The following is a 21948-nucleotide window of genomic DNA, read 5'->3' as shown; positions in this document are numbered from 1 at the left end:
TTTTTTTTCCACTGAAGCTAAGCTAATTTTATCCCTATTCTTGCCTCCATATTCCAACCTTCTGAAAAAAAGATATTGAATCTGTTGACAGTTCCAATCTCATTTCTTTAGCAATCTTTAGGTAGGTATACCCAAGTTCTACATAAATCTCAAATGAGTTCATCATACTTATTCTACATTGAATCTTGCTTTTCTCACACTTCTCCTCACTAAGGCAGATTATTTCCCGCTTCTCTTTGCATTGTATTACCAGGAGAAGTCACCATGACTGTTTCTTCCACCAGAGGCATTAAGGACCTCACTAGTCTCCTCAAATCACTTCCTCAATTTCTAAAGGTAAACTATTTATCAAAACCAGTGTCTTTGTAGTCATTCTCTCTATGATTGGATCATCTCTCTCGTCTCAAAATTCTTGTCTCCTTTGCTTTCCTAAAACTATACATTCTTTGATTCCTTTTTGTTGCCTATTCTTTGTTTCTGATTGTCTTCTAAAAGTGTATGATTTGGAAATTTAGCCCTAAGCTGCTTTCCCATTCCTAAATCCCACTTTGGTAATTCTTACACAATCTGACAAATGCAGCTTTGGTCCCGACTTCTCTGCTAACTCTGAGTCCCATATATTTTGCCTATTAATGACATCTCAAATGCAAAATTCGAAATTGTTCTTGTAATTATCATTTATAATTTTCCCAGGCTGACTTTTCATCTAACATTCCTTACTTATATGAATGGCACTTTTTTATTCCAAGGGACCTAGAGTCCCTTCAGCTCAGTTTCAGAATTTTACTGGTTTTAACTGACTTATACTTCTCACATTTCTTCTCCTTATTTCTAGCATCATCCTCCATATTATGCAGCTTCCTAACTAGTCTCCTCAACTGATACTTTTTCTCACTGCAGTCCATCCTCCATACTATTAGATACATTTTCCTACATCCAGTTTTGATCATGCATTTCTCTCTTCAATACACCCTTTATATGCCAAACAAGTATTTATTGAGCATATCTGGTGTATTAAACTCTTTTCTGAGCAGTGGTGACACTGCAGTGAGTAAAGATAGTGAAATCCCTGCTCTCACAGAGCTTATATTTTACACAGAGCTTATGTTTATATGAATGAAGAGACAAAAAGTAAACAAATAAGAAATTGCGATACAGTAGCTTAAAGTATCAACTGCTATGAGATGAAAACAAACAAATGATTAGATGGCTATTTTAAACTGGTTAATCAGGGAAAGCTTCACTGCAGAGGTGACCTTTTAGATAAATGGTAAATGGCAGAAAGTCACAATTTCAAGGATAAACATTAAAATATGAAAAATAGTGCAAAAGTTGTAAGACAGATATAAGTTTGTTGTGTTCGAAGACCAGCAACAAGACCAACGTTGAGTGAATGGTTAAACAAATGAAAAAAAGTTTTCAAGATGAGGTCAAAGATGTATAATCTTGCAGAACCTTCTAGGCCATGGTATGGGGTATTTGGATTTTTTTCCAAGTGCAATAAGCAATAGGGAAATAAAATGAGAGAGAGATAGGGAAGAACCAGAAAGAAGCAGATTTTGAGGCAGAAGTAAAATGTTTCATTTTCACATGTTAAATTTGAGCTGCATATAATGCAGGGTTAAGATGCAGGTCATAGAATTAGCCTCCCTAATTAGAATTTCAGCTCTGACAATGACTATGTGAACTGGAGCAGTTCTATCACCCCTCTTTGCAAATTTTCTTGATTATATAAAAAGAAAAGAGTAATTATATCCATCTTAAAATTGTTCTGATAATATCTGTGAAGCAATTAAAAGGTACCTGGCACCACAATACTCAATACAATTCGTTACTATTGGACATGGGAGTCTGCGGCTCAGTATAATCTCAATGAATGGTACCTTCCAAATAAAATATTGATTTGATTTCATCACTTAGCTTCTCTTTCCCCTTTCCCTTCACCTCCTCCTTCTAACTCCACTCCCTGTGCTTCATGAGTTAGGCACTGAAACAAACAAAGGAATAAAACATGGAAAAAGGCTGTACCAGTACTGGAAATGAGAAAAGTCTACTAGTTTAACTGTGGATAGGCTGTCAGAAACTGAGAATTCCTCCTCCAGAGAAAACAGTTCACAGGAGTTAACTCTCACTTTACCAATAACCTTAGTGAAGGATAAAGGCATGAGTAGTCTTGAGATAAATAGGAAAAACATTGCCTTAAAACATTTTTCCTGCAGATGGTCGTAAATTTAAATGCAGAGTAGTAGGGAAGATCTTTTTAAGCATAAAGTTATATTTTAAAATAGAGAGAAAATATGATAGATTTGAGCAAATTAAAGTGTTAAAAACACAATAACGCAAGTGATGAGTTGGAGAAATATTCACAACATATAAAACTGACAAATGGTTTACATATTTAATACATAAATAACTTGTATAAAACAGTAGAAAGAGGGATACTGTTTTATTCAACAAATATTTATTAATAAATGTCTATTTTCTGCCAAGTACTGTACTAGGCTCAATTAAAATAAATGTTATATAAATCACAGAGCATGTGAAACATTTATCTGTTAAGCAGTTTTAGTAAACACACATTTATCCTTTCCTCAAGTATCTTTGTATTTTCTCCTTATTCAGTCAATATTTGTGGAATTTTTTAAAAGTATATTAGAATTCCTTCAGAAGGGCAAATGGTAAGGTCAAAAGTTAAGAGTAATAATTTATCCTTTCATACCTTGGTTGGATTTCTCAAGATTGACCTCTAATTGGTCTAAATACTTTTTAACTGAATACTACCAAAATAAAACTTTTATCTTATGCAGCTATGCTAAAGATAATAAACATAAATCAGTAATTGCTGCATATAAATTGCTTACTATAAGTCAAGTTCCATGAAAAGTGTTCTATATATATCCTCTCACTTAAGCTTCACAATTTACTTATGAGAGAAAATAATTATTAACCCTATTTTATAGCCGGTGTCACTCAGGCTCAAAGAATTTAAAGTGCTAACTGAACCTTAGTTTGTAAGTATTAAAGGTGGAATGCAAACCCAGGTCTGTTGGACTCCAAAGTTAGTACTTCACTTCTGAATTTCCATAGTGGTTTTCCTGATCCAGTCTCAAGGAAAAACTTGAGAGGACATACTTTTGTTGTATTTAACTGATAAGTCTCTTACTCTACAGGAATATTTTGTCCTAATGGAATAATTTTAAGAGTCAGCAATATGGTACACATCTCCTGGAAAAAAAATTTCCTGTAAAATGCAAATATTGGGCACATTTCGAATACTCTAAGTTTGATCTCATTTATTGCTTGCAGTTTGCCATATATAACAAACATCTAATGGCAATGTTTTTAAAAGAAAGTCTGTTAAGACTTGCTTAGAGAAGAGTCTTGTGGGAACTGGCAAGTTTCCTTTATGTACTCTCTAGCTAAATTTAAAGCATTATTATTCAATGTGACACACAGAAGCATCCTGTAAGTGTGAGATAAATAAGCTCTTTGTAATGTATTTGTGTGTATCATATTTATTATTTTTAAACAGAAGAAAATCCATGTGCAGAAGAACAAGGCTTAGACAAAAAAGCACTCCAGCTATATCCTTGAGAAATAGAATTTGAGGGAAAATTGATCTCCCAAAATGTATGTAAATGGATAAAAACATGTTGTAATGGTAGTAAATGCAACTCTGTACTACCCATAAAGCTCTAAAACAACGCTTACTTAATATCCTGCTTTGTTGTTAGCTCTGTGATTATTGCTATGGATAAAGTCAAGATAAGCGACCACTATGTCACAGAGCTCAAATCCCCTACTACCATATCACATCCATTTTTAAAATGTATTTATTAACAAAAAAAATTTTCAACTCTATTTCAGTATAGAAAATAAACTGATGTACACAAATGTACTTTCTTCTGATTATGGACAAAATATACTTTCTGGTGGTTTTATGAGCATTCATCTATACTCTACCCACAGATATTTGCTTTCAGTGTCCCTTCCCCTTGAACCTGGGTGGATTGTGACCAATAGCGTGGAGCAGAGTATTTCTTTTCTAAGGCTAGGGCATAGAAGACCACACAGCTTCCTTCCTGTTTGCTGAAAAACACGCTTTGTGATCCCTGATCTACCATGTAACAAATCTGACTAACCTGTGTCAGCCATGGTATAAGAAAATGCAGTCCACATGGAGAAGGCACATCGCTCATGAAGGCTCTCCAATCAACTGTTTTAGCTAAGTTCAGCCTTCCAGTTATCCCAGTCAGTGTGTTAAGCCTCCAGAGAATTCCTGTCTACCGGCTGATGAATAAACCCATTCATTCACATTTTCTCAGGTGAGGCTCTAAACATTGTGGAACAGAATCAAGCCATCCACACAGCATCCTGTCTGAATTTTTGAACTAAGAAGCCATGAGAATAAGAAAATAGTTTCGTTAGAGGACCAAGTTTGGGATAGTTTGTTATGCCTCAACAGGCAACCAGAATACCTCTGAGAAGAAAATGTAAAAAACAAAGAAAATGAATAAATAATTCAATAACCCACAGTACTACCATATAATCACTATTATTTATGTGTGTACTTTTCCCTTCCATTCTTTGTCCTATGTACGTATGTTTGTGCAACTAGATGGAGCACAAGCTACCCCAGCAAAGCAAACTCGTGTTTCCATATTGATGGGCACTTCCTACATTTGTGACACGTTTCTTAACCTTTTGAGCTGTCAAGTTTTTGTCTGTAAAATGAATATACAATTGTATCATTCTCATAGCATTGTTGTGAGGATTAAATTAGATAGTGTTGTAATGTGTTTAGTACAATGCTTGACACATAATAATTGTTATTATGGACACTATTGATCTAATTCTACAGATAGGTAATTTCCTTTTATCATATATTGTAGAATCATGAGCATTTCCTCATGTGTGGCAGAAATAGATATGCCACTGAGACCTCTCTTTATGAAGAGTGTGGCAGGATGGTGGTTCGCTGGCAGCTTTCTCAGTTATTTCAAGATCCACTGCAGCGTTAGAGCTGTGGTCATTCTCTTCTCAGGGTGGTCCTTACTCCCAGTCAATGACTGAGTAAGGTGGTGGTAAAAGAAGGGACTCAACATTTCTACCCCATGTGGCACTCCTTTCATAGGCAATTTTTCCTCTGGAGCTCCTCAATGGGCTGGCAGAGATTTTAGCAGATCTGTACTGGGATCTGACAGCACCCCATAACCAATTCTGTTTCCTTCCTTTTCCTTTCAGAGGTGTCACCTTTAAATAAATCTCTTGTGCTCCTATATTCTTTTCAGAGACCACTTTTTAGAGAACCCAATTAACATTCCATAGCATAAAATGTGTTTCTTTAATGTAACTTTAAATTGAGGCTGAACTGGGATTTGAAATCAGGTCTTCTGTTTTTTAATATTATGCTTTTCTTAATACATCATGTTATTTCCCCCTCCCCCCATTATCCTTCAACTACTAATAATTTGTCTTTCGTGTATAAGCCCTGACCTTATATTCCTCATTTGTATAAAAAGAAATATAATACCTACCTTACTTATCTTACAAGGTTGTAATAAAGATCAAATGACATAATGTATGTGCAAATGCTTATAAACTCAATATACTTACAGGTGTAAGCTTATATTCATATTAAATGTATCACCCCCAAGATTGGCCTACCTCTATGAGAATATTCACCTTATGACTCAGCCCACTCTGTCCCAAGAGATGTTTAGTCATAAAATACTTACATTTCTTTACCTGTAGGGTTACAGAGTTGGACTAAATTCTTTTCTGTAATACCTTATTCACCTCTAATATTCTCTGAAGTGTCATAAAAAACTCCAAGAAGGAGCTGAACTTGGTTTGGAAAGAAAACTAAGTCTCTGGATATAAAATAGGGACATATAAATAAATGTTTTCAAAATATGTTTCTCTAAGTATATTTTTTCTTCACCAGCATAGCAATTGTTAAAGTTTATGTGTTTTTTAAGGAAAACAGTTTTTTTAAAAAGCAATTTTGGAGGTGTTGAAGAATATTATTAAGTTTTCTTTTAGGACAAGGAACTATTCAGGGCTTCAGTATGAAATGTACTTAGTTCCAGGCATTAAAATTTAATGGACTAGAGCTGCCTCATGCATCATAGACATCCCCAGTGAAAGTATCCATTAATCAGTATGAAAATAACTGCTCACTCACAAAGGTTCATACCTATACGTCTCTTGTTGAAATAATTTTGGATTCATTTTCACAAAAGATATCAGTTTTTAAGAGTTTCAGTGTGGTGGAAATACTTGACTTTGCTTGAAATTTTGGAAAAAAAAAAGAAAGAGAAGTAACATACTCTTAGATTGAGTATCTGTACTCTTGCCTTAGACCTATTTTTTACCCTCACCTCTGCCAACCCTCCTTCTTCTATTTTCTCATTTTCCATGTCTTTCTCCCTGCAGCATGCTTCCAATTGGCCCTTGAACATCCTTAAATCATCTCTCATTTAATAATATAGTGATGATTTAACAGGAAGAGGATAATAAGAATCTCTAGCTATTGCAGTGGGGCGGGGGAAGTAAATACATGCTACTTGAAAAGGCATAATGAATATTCTAATTTTTAAAATTTGTTTTTAGCTATAACATAATATATATTTTAAAGTTTAAAAATAATATTTAAACAAACTCTGAACTTTTATGTTTATACAAAGAGAAAGAGTTTAAAAAGATAGGACAATGCTGTTTCAGTAACCTTCCTGATCTGGCCATTCCTCAAATATTGCCCAATCTTATACTTTTTGGAAGAGCAATTAATGTTTATAGCCTCCATTTCCCTAACTCGATTTATTTTCAACCCAGTTTTATATCCTCTTCTCCCCAGAATTTACTAAAATATCCCTTAAAGAGATATCTGACAATTTCCTATTCTAGTGGCCCAAATAGGACACTATTTTGCCCATTGTCAACCTGATTCTACCTCCCTTGGAATACTTTTCTTCTCCCCAGTTACCATAGAACTATAACTTCATTCTTCACTTATAAAACATTGATTTATTAATGTGTGTACATAAAGGGTTGTCCTAAGCACTCAGAATAAGATGATAAGCAACTTGGATCTGATCTCTGCCTTGATGATGCTCATAATTACTATCAGAGATTACAAACAGGCTACAAGAGGAATGGAAATACATATGGCTTAGCCTGTACAGTATTTATAACTAAAAATCTGCATTAATGGCCAACATTGAAATATTAGGAAACTTCACATCATTTATGATTCTCTGAAATTTAGGGAAATAATGGGTCTACATTTTTACATGACAATGATTAACTGAAGCTGAAGAGTGACCATTCCCTTTACATGAGGCATATGTTTTCTAAGTTACCACAGTCTTTGCCACTCTCTCGTATCTCAAAAATATTCAGTCTTGAGTTTAAGTTCCCATTTATCATTGTCTGTTATATTATCCAACACTTTCATTTACTTATGTCATCCTTAAAAATATGTGAGATTATGACCCCTAATATAGAGGAAAATATAAAGATTTAGCTAAGTAATAATATACAGTAGCATATACAGTATAATAAGTACTGGGTGCTAAGAGAGTACAATGCAGCAATACCTAACCCAAACTTGGGAGGGATCAGGGAAGGTTTTCCAGGAAATACTACTGTCTGGTATAAGAATTGAAGCATAAATTACAAATTACCATCTTCAGCTAGGATCCTATAAAGATTTTATTGAGAATATGTTCATTTAGAAAGAGACTATGAAATATTTCATTACTAAAAGGAAATGTGCATATAAACAAGCTATCTTAATGATTGCTCTAATTTATGAGTAAAAATTTTCTCTAGTTTCTTAAGTGAAAATCTACTATTAAAGTGTTTAAAAGTCATCATTAACTGGAAAATTTAGTTAAATATGCAAAAAGTGGGAATATTTTTTTTTTTGAGTTTTTTTTTTTTTTTTTTCTTCAAAGTACTTCTTATTACTGTCTTGTCAAATTCCCATTTAGGGAAAATGCAATCTTTAATCAGGAACCTTTATTTGCTCAAATAAAAAAGTAACTTAGATTTAAAAACTCCATTTAAGTTAATAAATATTGTAATCTGTCTTCTAAATCAGTGGTTCTCAACTGGGAGTGATTTTTGCCTCTCAGGGGTGATGTCTGGAGATATTATTGGTACTCACAATTGGCATGAGGGAAGTGGCTGCTGTCGTCTAGAGAACAGAGGACAGAGATGTTGCTAAACATTTTTATAATGCACAGGACAGCCTCCCACAGCAAAGAATTACCCAATACAAACTGTCAGTAGTGCCAAGGCTGTGGAACCTTGGTCTAAATCGATAGCATTTAGAAAGTATGAAACACTTACTTAGGGTCTTAGTTTCAGGATAGTTGAAAACAAAATTTCAACTTTGCAATCAAATATATGTGCTAAAGAGGAAAAAGAAAGGTCAAGATAAAAGATATTAATACAATGATTCAGGCTACGAATCGCCACTGATAGAAAACAGAGTTTTCTGATGGGCACAGTTATGTAACAAAAAATATGTAGGTCTGGTAAGCCAGGCAACATAGGTTTAGTTTGATTTTTTCCCCCATTCAGGTCCTTCCCCTTTGTAACACCTATATAAAATGAGTTCTGTTTCTGAATGATTGGAAGTAGATCTTGCAAGAAATATATGGGATGGGATAAATGACCATTACCATTCAATATTTGCCTTTATCATATGAAATGTTAAAAAAATGTTAATGAATCAAAATGCTACTTCTTTCTCATGAAAGAAATTTCATTAAGTGACTTGTCTGCGTATTGAATGAGAGTTACATGTAAGGCTAAATTAGATGGGCTAATAGGATTTTGTTCATTAGCTTTCTCAATTAAGATCTTCTAAACTATATCAGAGCTCTCACTTTTTTCCCCAAAGTCTTGTGTTTCATTTTAGGATTACAATTTAGATACCACCTAAAGAAGTATGCCCTATAGAGGGATTATAAATGTGACAGGAATCTTGTAATAAAATTCATTAGCTACAAAAAGAATTAGAAAATCTACTTATATACATTTATATATAAAGATGAATGAAGTTTCATTCATGTTGAACATGCAAATTTACACTGGCGGCTTCAGTTCATATATCAGCTAGTCATGTGTCACATATAGTAGCCAAAGTATAATATACAAATACTTAAAATTCTACATAGGAAAGGACTGAGAGCTGCCTCTCTTTCACTCTTTTTTTTTTTTAAATTTTTAGTTATTGGGGATGTGCTATAGCTTATGTGAGCCAAAGTAAGTGGGTTTATAAATTTTAATATCAAATTTTAACTAAATAGACACTTTAACTGAATAGACAAAATTAGCAGATTATCTTTAAGAGAGTCCTGTGAAGAAAATACACAACATATATATTACTAAGGTAAGAAGCAGCAAAGAAAAAGCTGGTACTTTTTTCTACCAATCTGAGCTCCATATAAATCAATTTTCTAATCTAATCATATTTGTAATAAACTTGTCAAAATATTTTATATTATCAGAAAGGCTATTTGAAATGTAAATGTATAGCTACAAACTTTAACACTGATTGTCTTCCAAAGAGTAGATTTTGTCTTAAGCTATTAACTGATTTTTTTTGTTAATGTATATAATTTATGAACACATGTATGCATTTGGGGGTGCTAATTTTATAGAGTACATGATAAAAGATGTTTGGAGTCCATTGATCTAAGTATAGACATCATTTCTTTGATACCTTTTCTCATCTCTTTAGAGTGTAATAATCCAGAAAATCCAATCCATTTCTTTTAATTTTTCTATGCAAAATGAAAAACATGTTAGTTTCCAATAAATGTCGAAGTTAGAGTTCAACAATAATAATGGTTAATTTTTATTAAGTACTTACTATATGCTAGGTATTTTGCTAAGTACTGCATATGATTTGTTTCCTTAAAACTCTAAACTACACAATAAAATAGATAATTCCATCTGCTTCATTTTAGAGGTTAGAAAATTGAGGAGCAGAAGGAAAACTCAATTTGCCTAAATATGCATAATTAGCAAGTCTCATAACTGAGATATGAACAGAAGTAGTCTAGCTTCTAAGCTGACAGTCTTTCTTAAGCTACATAATATTAACAGATGTCAAGTATTGTTTCTTCTAATGTTTGGACACTCATTAATTTCCAAATATTTCTTAAGGATCCTTTACAGGCCCCATATACTGAGGAATCAAAGAAAAAGACTCAGTCCCAGTGTCCAAAGTTCACAGACCAACATTTGAAATATGCAAATAAATAATTATAAGTGCTATAATAAAATATAATGTAAACTTAATAACTGAAACCCAAAAGAGAGTGCAATAATATCTGTCTGTGAGTTCAAGAAAATTCAATTTATCTTGGTTTTAAATAAGCAATAATTTTGCATCAGGAAAAGAAACTAGAAAATATTTAAGCAGAAGAAATTATAAGAACGAAAATAAAGATGTGTGGAACTGTTTGGCCTAAAGAATGGAGTTATCCAAAATGGCAATCTTCAAACTTTAGTCTACAAATACATCAGCTGGGATTTTTAAAAAATATACATTCTGGTTGTGATGCTTAATTTTAGGTGTCAACTTGACTGGGTTAAGGGATGCCTAGATAGCTAGTAAAGCATGATTTCTGGGTGTCTGTGAGGATATTTCCAGAAGGCATTAGTTTTTTTGTTTGTTTTTGAGACAGGGTCTTGCTCTATTGCTGAGCTGCAGTGCAGTGGCACAATCTTGGCTCACTGCAACCTCCACCTCCTGGCTTCAAGTGATTCTCCCACCTTAGCCTCCCAAGTAGCTGGGACTATAGGTGTGCACCACCACACCAGGCTAATTTTTGTATTTTTAGTAGAGACAGGATTTCACCCTGTTAGTTTCAAATTCCTGAGCTCAAGTGATCCACCTGCCTCAGCCTCCCAAATTGATGGGATTACAGGCATGAGCCACCATGCCTGGCCAGCATTTTCATTAGTAGATTGAGTAAAGAAGATCATCCTCACCAATATGGGTGGACATCATCTAATCTTTGGAAGGCCTGAATAGAACTAAAAGGTAGAAGGAAGGTGAATTTGTTTATATTTGAGCTGAGACATCCATATTCTGCCCTCAGAGATCACTGATCTTTGTTCTGGGGCCTTTAGACTCAGACTAGCATTTACACTATAGGCTCCCCTGGTTCTCAAGTCTTTGGACATGGACCAAATCATACTAACAGCTTTCCTGATTCTCCAGCTTATAGATGGAAGATCATGGGACTTTTGGGCTCCATAATAGTGTGAGCTAGTTCCTATAATAAATATGTCTCTAGATAGATAGACAGACAGACAGATAGATAGATAGATAGGTAGGTAGGTAGGTAGGTAGATAGATAGATAGATAGATAGATAGATAGATAGATAGATAGGTCTGCCAATCCTATTGGTTAAGTTTCTCTAGAAATCCCTGAATAGTACTGGTTGAATAGGGCTGGATAGGAAATGAGAGCAGCATTTCTGAAATCTTTTAGCTGAGGTGGATGCTACTGATCATATGACCATAATTTGAGTTGCCATGCTTGAACAGTAATCCTCAATATGTAGAGTTAGATTGCTGACATCAAAATTCCTAGATTGTTTGTTAAAAATTTAGATTCCTAGAATACCCTAGATGTACCAAGTTAAATGCGAGTAAAGTAGAAAGAGAAATATTCATTTTAAACATATAGTTACTATATGATTCTCATGCACATTACATTGAAAACCATTAGGGTTGAACAGGCAGAAACTACAGGAAAAGAGTATGGAAAGTGATTCCAGAAAAGTTATAAATTAAGGAATCTTGAGTCTCTTATTTAGGAGTTTGAATGTCATTATATAGGCAATGAATGACAATAGTAAGTGTTAAAGTGAGCACTGATAGCATAGATTTTTGTTTCATTCAGATCATTTTGGAAGCAATGCAAAAGTAGATATGGGCATGACAGAACAACTTATATAGACTTTCTCTACTTGCAAATAAAATCTACAAAATGGAACAAAATATATGAAGTAACTATTCTCAAGCACTGAAGAACATGAGCAAAGAGCTGTGTCCTTTAAGAGAAAGATATAAAGCAAGTCACACAATATCCCATGGCAACCATGGAATATTGTGTGATTCCATGGTTTTCTGCCGAAATACTTCTCTGCCACAAAGCATAATAGGAAGACTCACTGAGTTAAGAGCATAAATGAGAGTTCTGATATTATGAAGTGGCTGTATTTGTGGAGCAGCGTAACTGAGAAGCAGCAGCTGCACAGAGAGGGCACTGCAGAAATCTGCATGGAGATCCATCATGAATCCTTGAGCTAGGCTGCATAAGCACAGAGAAAGACTCTGGAAGATCTAGAAAAGATCACTTGATTTATGGCTAAAAGGTGAATGGTGGTGATACTGGAGGTCATGCAGTACTGGGGGATTTTGGAACTCCTGTCAGCTGAATGAAGAGACTTTACTGGGTCTCTCAGTAAGACTTGGGAATTCAGGTGACATACCAAAAACTCATACTTTAGGAGTAAGCACCATGTTCAGGAGTGTGAACCACATGCTAGAATAAGAGTATGCCAAGAGGCAGCTGGGCGCCGTGGCTCACGCCTGTAATCCCAGCACTTTGAGAGGCCGAAGTGGGCGGATCACGAGGTCAGGAGATCGAGGCCATCCTGGCTAACACAGTGAAACACCGTCTCCACTAAAAATACAAAAAATTAGACAGGCATGGTGGTGGGCGCCTGTAGTCTCAGCTACTCAGGAGGCTGAGACAGGAGAATGGCGTGAACCTGGGAGGCAGAGCTTGCAGTGAGCCGACATCCGGCCACTGCACCACTCCAGCCTGGGCAACAGAGCGAGACTCCGTCTCCCAAAAAAAAAAAAAAAAAAAAAAAGAGGTATGCCAAGAGGCTAAGTTCAAACTGAAATAGATTCAGCCCAACAAAATATCCAATCAAGACTGATTTGATTGAAATATATCCACCAGAAATGCAACTGCCTGCCAAAAATGAAACAAAAACAAACAAACATAAAAAAAACTCAACATTCTTTAAAGGAAGATGACATGATAAAAGTTTCCTATAACACAAAATACATAATTTCTAACTTTTGATAAAAATTAATTGATATATGAAGAAACAGAAAATGTGCTCTGTAGTCAAGATGAAAGGGAAACAAATACTGAGCTAATCCAGATGTTGAAAACAGCAGATTGGACATTTAAAGTAGTCACTAATAATAGGTTCAAAAACTTGAAGGAAAATATGGAAAAATGAAATAACAGATGTGTCATTATAGCAGAGAAATTGAAATTATATCTTAATTAATCTTAATAAATAAAAAGCCTAGAACAAAGTAAATAACCAAAATGAATTAATTCACTGGTGGATTATCAGATGGGAGATGGCAGAGAAGTGGTCTGTGAACTTGAATTCAAATAAGTAGAAATAATCTAATTTGGAGAACAGAAAGAAAGAAGATAGAAGAAAAAAAGCAGACTCAGTGATATGTGGAAAATTATCAAACAATCTAACATATGTATTTGAAAAACTAATGGTCAAAATTTCTGAATTTGATGAAACCATAAACTTACAGGGATAAAAACTCAATGAATCTTAAAGAGCTTTAAACAGAGAAAACCATACATAGGATTATTATAATCAAACTTCTGAAAAACATATTTTCTCTCTTGTTAATTTATTTAAAAGATATAAATGTTTAACACAAAAATTCTAATAATATATTTAGGTTCTTATCATGTATAGATGCAATGTATATGGCAATAATGGCACAAAGAATGAAGATAAAATGAAACTATACTAATGGAAGGTTCTTATATTTTAAGTGAAGTATATCAATATTTACAGGGAGTGGACTATGAAATGTTGAGAATCTATAAGTGTATTGTAATCACTACAGTCATAAGTTAAAAAATGCAGAAAAGTTTTACTCCTCAAATGACACTATTATGAAAATGAAAAGGCAAGTCATAGACTGAGAGAAATTTTTGCAAAAGTATATTGAGTAAAAGAATTGTATTAGAATAAAGTTCTCTTACAATTCAAGAAAATAATAAGCAAAATTACAAATGGGAAAAAGAGTTACAGACACTACATTAAAAAAATAAAAGATTCCTAATAAGCACATAAAAACCTCTTTAGTCATCAGAGAAATGCAAATTAAAATTATAATGAAATACTAAAATTCATCCAATAGAATGGCCAAAAAAAAAAAAAAAAAAAAAAAAAAAAAAAAGAAAAGACTGACCACACCAAGAGGTGGAAAGGATGTGAAAAAACTACAACTCTTGCTGATGAGAATGTAGGAAGGAATTGCTAGTTTGTTAAACAGTTTGGTAGTTTCTCATAAAATTAAGCATGTACTTATTAAGTGACTCAGCAATTCCACTTTTAGGTATTTCCCAGGAGAAATAAAAACATATGTTCAAACAAGTACCTGTATGTGAGTGTTCAAAACAGCTTTGTTTATAATGGTCAAAATCTGGAAAAATGTCCATCAGCAGGTAAATGGTAAACAAATTGTGGTATATCCATATAAGGGAATACAATTCCACAATAAAAGCATTAATTACTGAATATATAACATGGGTGAATCCCAATAGCATTATGATAAGTGCCAGAAACCATATAGAAAAAAAAACATACTGGATGTATAAATTTATTTAAAACTCTAGAAAAGAGAAAACTATAGTGATAGAAAACACTTGTTTCCGGAGACAAGGTGAGAAGGAGATTGACTGCAAAATGGCATGAGGGAACTGTTTGGTACAGTAGAAATGTCCTATAACATGATTGTGATGATGGTTACATGATTACATACATTTTCAAAAGTTACCAATTGTAGACTTAAAATTGATAATTGTATTCGGTACATATTAAACGTCAATAAAACTAAACCCTGTAAAAAACCCAACGAACTAAAACAAACAAACAGAAAGGTGTATGGGGATCAATCATTCACGTAGTATTAAAAAGCTAAATATCTGCTTTGGTTTTATTAATGAAAGCAGAGATTATTCATTAGAAAATATCCAGTCATGATGTCAGAGGCGTTTGAACCAGAGTGAGCTACTCCATTTTGAGTGAGGGCTAGGAAAATAGGAAAATGAGTCTGAGACTTACTGGGTTACATTCTCAGAAAGTTAGGCATTCTTAACCTCTAGATGTTTATGCTTAAGGGAACAAATTAATAATGTTCACTGAACAGATCCAGACTTGGGAGTGTCTAGATATCCTGATATCTGTAGAACAAAGGTATTCCTAATTTTGCTTTAAAGATAATAATATCGATTCTTGCAAAATATAGTAATTAAGAAAATTAATGTTATCACAAACCTTTGTAGCAGGACACATCTCCCCAAATATACGAGCATTGTACCTAGGGTGGATGCACTCCTCCTCTTACTTTCAGGAACGTCCTACTCCGTCTATGGAGTAGCTGTCTTTTCACCACTTTACTTTCATAAAAAACTTGCTTTTACTTTGCACTGTGGACTCGCCCTGAATTCTTTCTTAAGGGAGATCCAAGAACCCTCTCCCAGGGCCTGGATCGGGACCCCTTTCCTCTAACGATTAGTCAGGCCCAGCATGCCAGGGTGTATAATTGAAAGAGCTATTTGATGTAGTGAACAAAAGGATGCGATATTTACATTATTCATTTTGTGAGTGTTATGAACAAAATAAAATTCGATTGTAATACCAAAAAAAAAAAAAACCAAAGAAATATGTATAAATAAGTGGTATGCATGAAAAATATTAAGATAATAAAATACAAGGATTGAGTGAGAAATTATTTCAGAGTAAGGGAGATTACAGAAATAAGAAAACTGAAAATGCATGATTGTGGATTGAATCCTATCCCAGACAAGAAAAAATAATCTATAAATGACACAATTGGAACAATGATAAAATTTGATTTTGAACTATAGATTAAAATATCATGTTAATATCATCTCAATTTTTTATTTTATAATTGCATTGGAGTTATATAAGTGAATTTTCTTGTTCTTAGGAAATGAAGACTGAAGTGGCTAGAGTGCATGTTGTATACAATTTACTGTCAAATGCTTCTAAAATAAAACAGAGTAATGGAAATGGGACAAAATGCAAACAGTTAATGAACCTGGATAAGGAGTTTCTTGTACTATTCTTGCAATTGTTCTTTTAAGTTTGAAATAATATTAAAATTAAAAGGTTATTAATACTATATGGGGGTGGGGAACTGGGCCCAAAATTAATTATATACTTACTGGAGTAGTTCTGTCAAGGGATAATTAGGAGTAGGTTTAATGCATTTAATGGTTACTAGGTTTAATGCCTGGTAGTGTGAACAACTACTTTATATTATTTTTGTGTTTAAAATGAAATAGTAACTTTAATTTGCTTTTTACCTTTGTTAAGAAATTTGCAAAATAACTATGCATTTTATTATGGCCTTTTAATATTTTTGCCTGCTTTGTTTCTTAAGAATCTAAATTTTCATTTAAACTTGCTATGAAAAAGCTATAGTTTATGCACCCTTCTCTAAAATAGAAGAAAACATAAAAATAGAGCAAAGAAAACTCTAAAAATGGAAATTTAGTTATTATAAACAGAGGTTGAAGAAATATATTCTTTAAATATTGTAGCACTAAATCATTCAGAACCCATTCGTGTGCCAGTGTCATGCTAAATCTTAGTAAAATGAACTAATACAGAAAAAATCTCCCAGACGGTGAGGTTCAGAATTCATGGTTTCATACAGTGCCATGGCTATCCATCACTACCTTCCTGTTCCTTGAAGCTCTTCTACTTTCACCTCCTGCCTTTCAGCAGAAAAGTCAACATCAGATGCTGTTTTCTACACTGGAAACTCAGACTCTTTTGTAGTTTAGCAGGATAATTAACAGGTATTAAAGACAATTTAACACGTAAGTGAGGCTTTCTCCCAGAAGGAATTAGAAGAATTGACTAGGCATTGACTGGGCATGAAAAGAGACGAAACTTTAGAGCATTTGCACTATGAATTATAGGAATTTGTGAAGCTAAATCATGGGAAAATAAGGTCCTATTTCGCCCCAATGACAAACTCTCTAGCAGTTGGGGGAGGGAGATATTGCAGGGGGTTCCTAATACAGGCAAAAAGTTGTCCCTCCTCCCACACCTGCACACACAAAACTGAAATAAAATTCTGTTACAGACTCACATGAAAATGAGAAAGAACAAAATACGCAATATACAAATGAGATTCTGGGAGTAATGAGCCAACTGTACTTGATTTTAATCACTATTCTAATATTGTCCAGGTATCTACTTTAGTCTTTAATTGCATTTTCTGTAAAATAAATTCTAATATGCAGTTATTTTAATGACTAAAGTACATTTAACTTAGTATGATATTTAGCTCATAACAAATATAAAGTAGAAATTGTTATTATAATTATAAAATGGTCAATGTATATTATATAATTTGTACGTTTTATAAATTTATGTTTATGAAAATCTCAAGGTTCAATTCCAACAGTAAGTATCCCAGTTTGTCCAATCCACTATTATATTTATTATTCTATCAGGTGCTGAGATTAGGTTGGAGCCAGGGACTAATATAAGAAAAAAAACAGCTGAAGCAAAAAGGTTTTTTAAGAAAAATTTGCAGTAAAGAAATACAGCTTCAATGTGCTTCTTTTGTCTTTAAGTACAGCCTCATCTCTCTGCACAGAGGCAGCATGGTGTTCTGATGAGGAACTTTGGCAACAGAACTAGACTGCCTTGTCTTAAATCCTGGCTAACCCCTGGCTAACCATGTAACCTTGGGAATAATCATATTCACTTGTGGGATTCTTGTGAGAATTAAATGAGCTAAATAGAGAAAGCATTAAAAGGAGTATGTGTCTAGTATACAGAAGATATCTGCTCAATAAAGAGAAAGAAGTCCTTTAGTAATGTAACGCCTCTGGTCACTGAAAATTTTCCATAATTACTAATTTGGAAAAAAAAAAAAAAAAAAAAAAAAAACCAACCCTAAAGATCCACATTATCCTTAGTTCCAAAGCAGTGATTATGGCAATTAAAGTGTCATACCTTGTAAACTGCCAAATGCAAGGCTGTAAATCCATTTCTTGACAGTCGAGATGGGCGGAGCCCTTTTAACATAAGAGTTCGAATATGTGATTTGTTGCCTTAAAGAGAAAAATGAAAGAAGGCTAAATCGTTGTGGGGATGGGGTGAGTTTAAGACTCTCTTTGACTTAATGATAAATGCCATACAGCTGTTTAAAAATGTCAAGCTACCGTTCTTCAGGCCATTTGTAAAGTTTTCTATTAATTGACGACCTTACTTAGTAGGGGATATTTCTTTTCCGTTTTTTCCGTTTATAAAACTTTATTCAAATGCTGTGTATTTTGATTCTTCGTCTTAGATTTTTTTATTTAGTATCCTCATCATCGGATGGTTTTGAAACATAAACACATAAGAGGATTCACCATAATAAACTATTAGTGAAAAAGCTTAAATTAAAAAATCTAGTTGTAGAGGATTTATCTGAACATTATTAACAGTAGAGCTTATTTAGATCAAAGAAATATGAAGGATATAACCAAGGTTGGGAAGGCACATTTAAAGTTGAGAGAACAATCTGTTAAGTAGAGTCTGTTTGGTTTGTTTGGGAGAAATGGTTAAGGAATATGGTTAGAGTTGACACACATTTCTGTTCCATTTTAAGAAGTTAAGTTCAACGAATTTAGTTTGGGTTAACAAAATAAATATTAATGGTTCATTCATTAATTCAATAACTTTACTGAGTGGATATTATATGCCAGGCACCATTCAAAGTGCTTGAGATACATTAATAAACAAAACAAATTGAGTGTAAGCCAGATTAAACTCTTAATCTTCACTTTGATCAATCCTTACTTTTAGATTTTATCTTTGGCATTTGTCACTTTTCCACATACCCTTGTTGAAGATTGTGAAGCAACTGCTTGATGCTATTTGGGGGAATCTTTAACTGCTTCTGAATTTAAGTTAATCCCTGACTGGCATGCCCAATATTGAAAAGAGATTTTTGATTTCCAAGCAAATTGAGTGACTTGGTTTCCGGTAGGAACACAATGAAGCTTAAATTTAAAGCTAAATCAATTGGAATATTCTGCCTGATAGTTACTGCCTAAACTGAGATTATCAAGGTTGGAAAAGGCAAAGCAGAAGAGAAAATTGAGCATGAATAGAATTCTCTTGTAGACTATTAAGCAGCTCAAGTCACTGATGATATACACATATAACCAGTTTAAGGAGTACTAAGTTTCAATACTCACCTCCACAAATGCAACATAAATGAAGTAGAGACAGCCCATTTTCAGTGCGGTAATTTAAATTGACTTTACTGAAGGCTTCATCAGAGCTGAAAAAAACATTTTACAGATGATCACAAAATTCATCTTTTAGCATATTGTCTTTCATTTGAAAATTATAAATGCAAATTCTGTTACTATCAATTCAGAAATGTATTTTTTCTAAGATTATTTTGTACTTACAGAAAGAATCTTGAACCTTCTATATGAAGAATTAAAATTGAGAGGAAATTCTGTAGTTTTACATTGTAATGATGTCACCAGAAATAACACTATGTTTCCAATAGTTGCTCCAGAATCACTGACAGCTACTAGGTGTCACAATAGTGAATTTAGTGCCACTTTTTAAAGACAAGTAAAACCAAGGTCAGACATAATCTAGGAACCTGAGAGTCACTGTTAGTAGGGAATACTTATACAATACATATATAAAATTGATTATTATTAAAATCAGAAAATCAGAAATCAGAAAATTGTTGTCAAATATAAAAGGCCAAGAAAGGTCAAATATGACATGAAATTATAGGAGACAAGAAAGACCTTCCCCTTTGCCTCTCTGAAGGTTTGCTGAAATCAACTGACAAAAGGGACATTAATAGAAGAAAAGGCATAAAATATATTTGACCATAGTTTTAACAGGCACAAGACACACAAGACATAAGAGCCTTCAGAATGAAGACTCCAAGATACAGGAACAACTCTGTAAGTTCTAGTTTCTATGACCTGCCTTGAGAGGAGAAGGATTCCAGTCTCTATGGCTATCCTCTGGGGAAAATGAGGGGCCAGAGACAAGAGGACAGGAGGAGGTCAGAGAGAAAGTTTTGCTTCTAAGGCTGCTTGTAGGGCTTTCATTTTGAGGTGTCATTTTCTGAGCCTCAACAAAAATGATGCTAAAATTACCCGAAGAGTTATACTTCACAAAGAAAGTTGTATATTCACAGTGAAGTTGGCAATGTTAACAACAGTGCAATAATCATTTTTTGATTACATATCACATGCCAGATACTGTAGTAAGCACTTAACCTTACTTATTCCTCACCACAGCACAATGCCATGCGTATTGTCACATATATTATTTTACTCATTTTATAACTGAAGAAACTGAAGCTTAACGATGTTAAATAACTTGCCCAAATTGGAAAAAAGAGAACAAACTACTTAAGAGGCAGAATCAGGATAAGATTTGAATCCTGGTGTAACTGTAAGAACAAGGCTTTCAAGGATTACCACGCTGATGAAATGATTTTTTCCACTTTGAAAACATCAAAACATAACAGGTATTGCTATATAACATTGGACATACATACTGAAAAACTGCATTTTCTCAGGGGTTTATTGCTACATAGGAGCTCCAAAGCTTTTTCTTCTTTCACTATTTGCCATTAAGTTCATTATGGTTAGCTCAAAAGAACGTACATCCTTCCATCCTTCTGTGTTTTGCTTAGGCTGCTGGTTACATAGTTTTTCTTAGGATCAGAAGGCCTCTCTCACCTCCCCCAACCGAATACTTTGTTTTCTTTCTTGTGGTTTTATACTATGTTTCATTTGCTGGACAATAGAAAGACCAAGGAAGAAAAGCCAAAGCAGCTCAGAGCTGAATCATTGTCCATCAACATTCTCAGTTTCCAGTCACAGTTTTCTTTCCCTTTTTATTTATGAACACTGATTTCCTACAACCTTTAAGAGAAAAATCCAATCTACCTAGCTTGAAAGGCAGAGTTCAGCTCTGCCGAATACCTCTACTATTTGAAGTCATAACCACAAAGAAGACCTCTGCGACCTGTAAATTCATTTCCAAGTGTGTTCCAAGTACCTAGTTTACTTTCTTCCAAGACATCCATAATATATTTGGGTTCGCGGGTTTAAAAGCCTGGTTGAGCCAAAGACTACACATTTCTAAGAATCATGTTATTTTGTGAAGTTACTGCAATACCATAAACAGCTCTATCATTTATAAGTAGGCTCATTTTATTATAAGTGGACATTTGAAACAGTGGTACTTTCATCAGAAATGATTTTGATTGCAGTATTCTTTGAGCTGAGGGAAATTGCTGATAGAAGTGAGTTAAATTCTTAACTATCTTCATGAAATTCTAAACACCCTGCTTATATTATTAACATTTATAAACACTGGAGTTTATTGTACTTCTACAAAAGGCTTTCCAAAGCAAGTTGAGTTGTGTTTTCCAGTATTAGTAAGCTGTCTACATGTTTTGCTGCAGGGAAACACAGAAAGCAAGAAAGGTAGGAGGGTAAAAAAAGTTTGAGAATACTGTATTCCCACGACTGTGGAAACAAACCACAAGACTTGCCATTTCTAATTAAAGCATTTCACTGAGGTTCTTCAATGACCCTGGATTTAGAGCCTTTCTCTTTTCAGCAGTACCTTGGAGAATAGCACTTTTTCTTTTTCTATTTTAAAATTCCAATAGCTTTTGATGTTCTTAACTGGGTGCCTTGATGATAATGTTCTGAATTTATAGTACCTTTCAAGTGTAAGTACTTTACAAGTGATATGAGACTTTGGCTCACTCACCAAAGACTATGCTATCTCTCTAAAGCTGCTAGAGATTTAAATAGG

General features: G+C 33.8%; 1 protein-coding gene across 1 annotated transcript in view; it reads right to left on the bottom strand.

Annotated features, from left to right (window-relative positions):
* TNNI3K (TNNI3 interacting kinase) overlaps nt 1–21948 on the bottom strand; it is a 327610-nt gene that overhangs the window by 296565 nt on the left and 9097 nt on the right. Inside the window, exons 3-4 of the mRNA XM_011977732.1 lie at nt 19332–19417; nt 18100–18197 (exon numbers count right to left, since the gene is read on the bottom strand). Of these exons, the coding sequence (XP_011833122.1) occupies nt 18100–18197; nt 19332–19417 (184 nt within the window). The remainder of the gene's footprint in view (nt 1–18099; nt 18198–19331; nt 19418–21948) is intronic.

The sequence above is a fragment of the Mandrillus leucophaeus genome, unplaced genomic scaffold (assembly GCF_000951045.1).
Source record: "Mandrillus leucophaeus isolate KB7577 unplaced genomic scaffold, Mleu.le_1.0 Scaffold103, whole genome shotgun sequence".
In the NCBI taxonomy this organism is placed as follows: Eukaryota; Metazoa; Chordata; class Mammalia; order Primates; family Cercopithecidae; genus Mandrillus; species Mandrillus leucophaeus.
The sequence above is the reverse complement of the archived record's forward strand: the minus strand, read 5'-3'. Positions and strand labels throughout refer to the sequence as shown.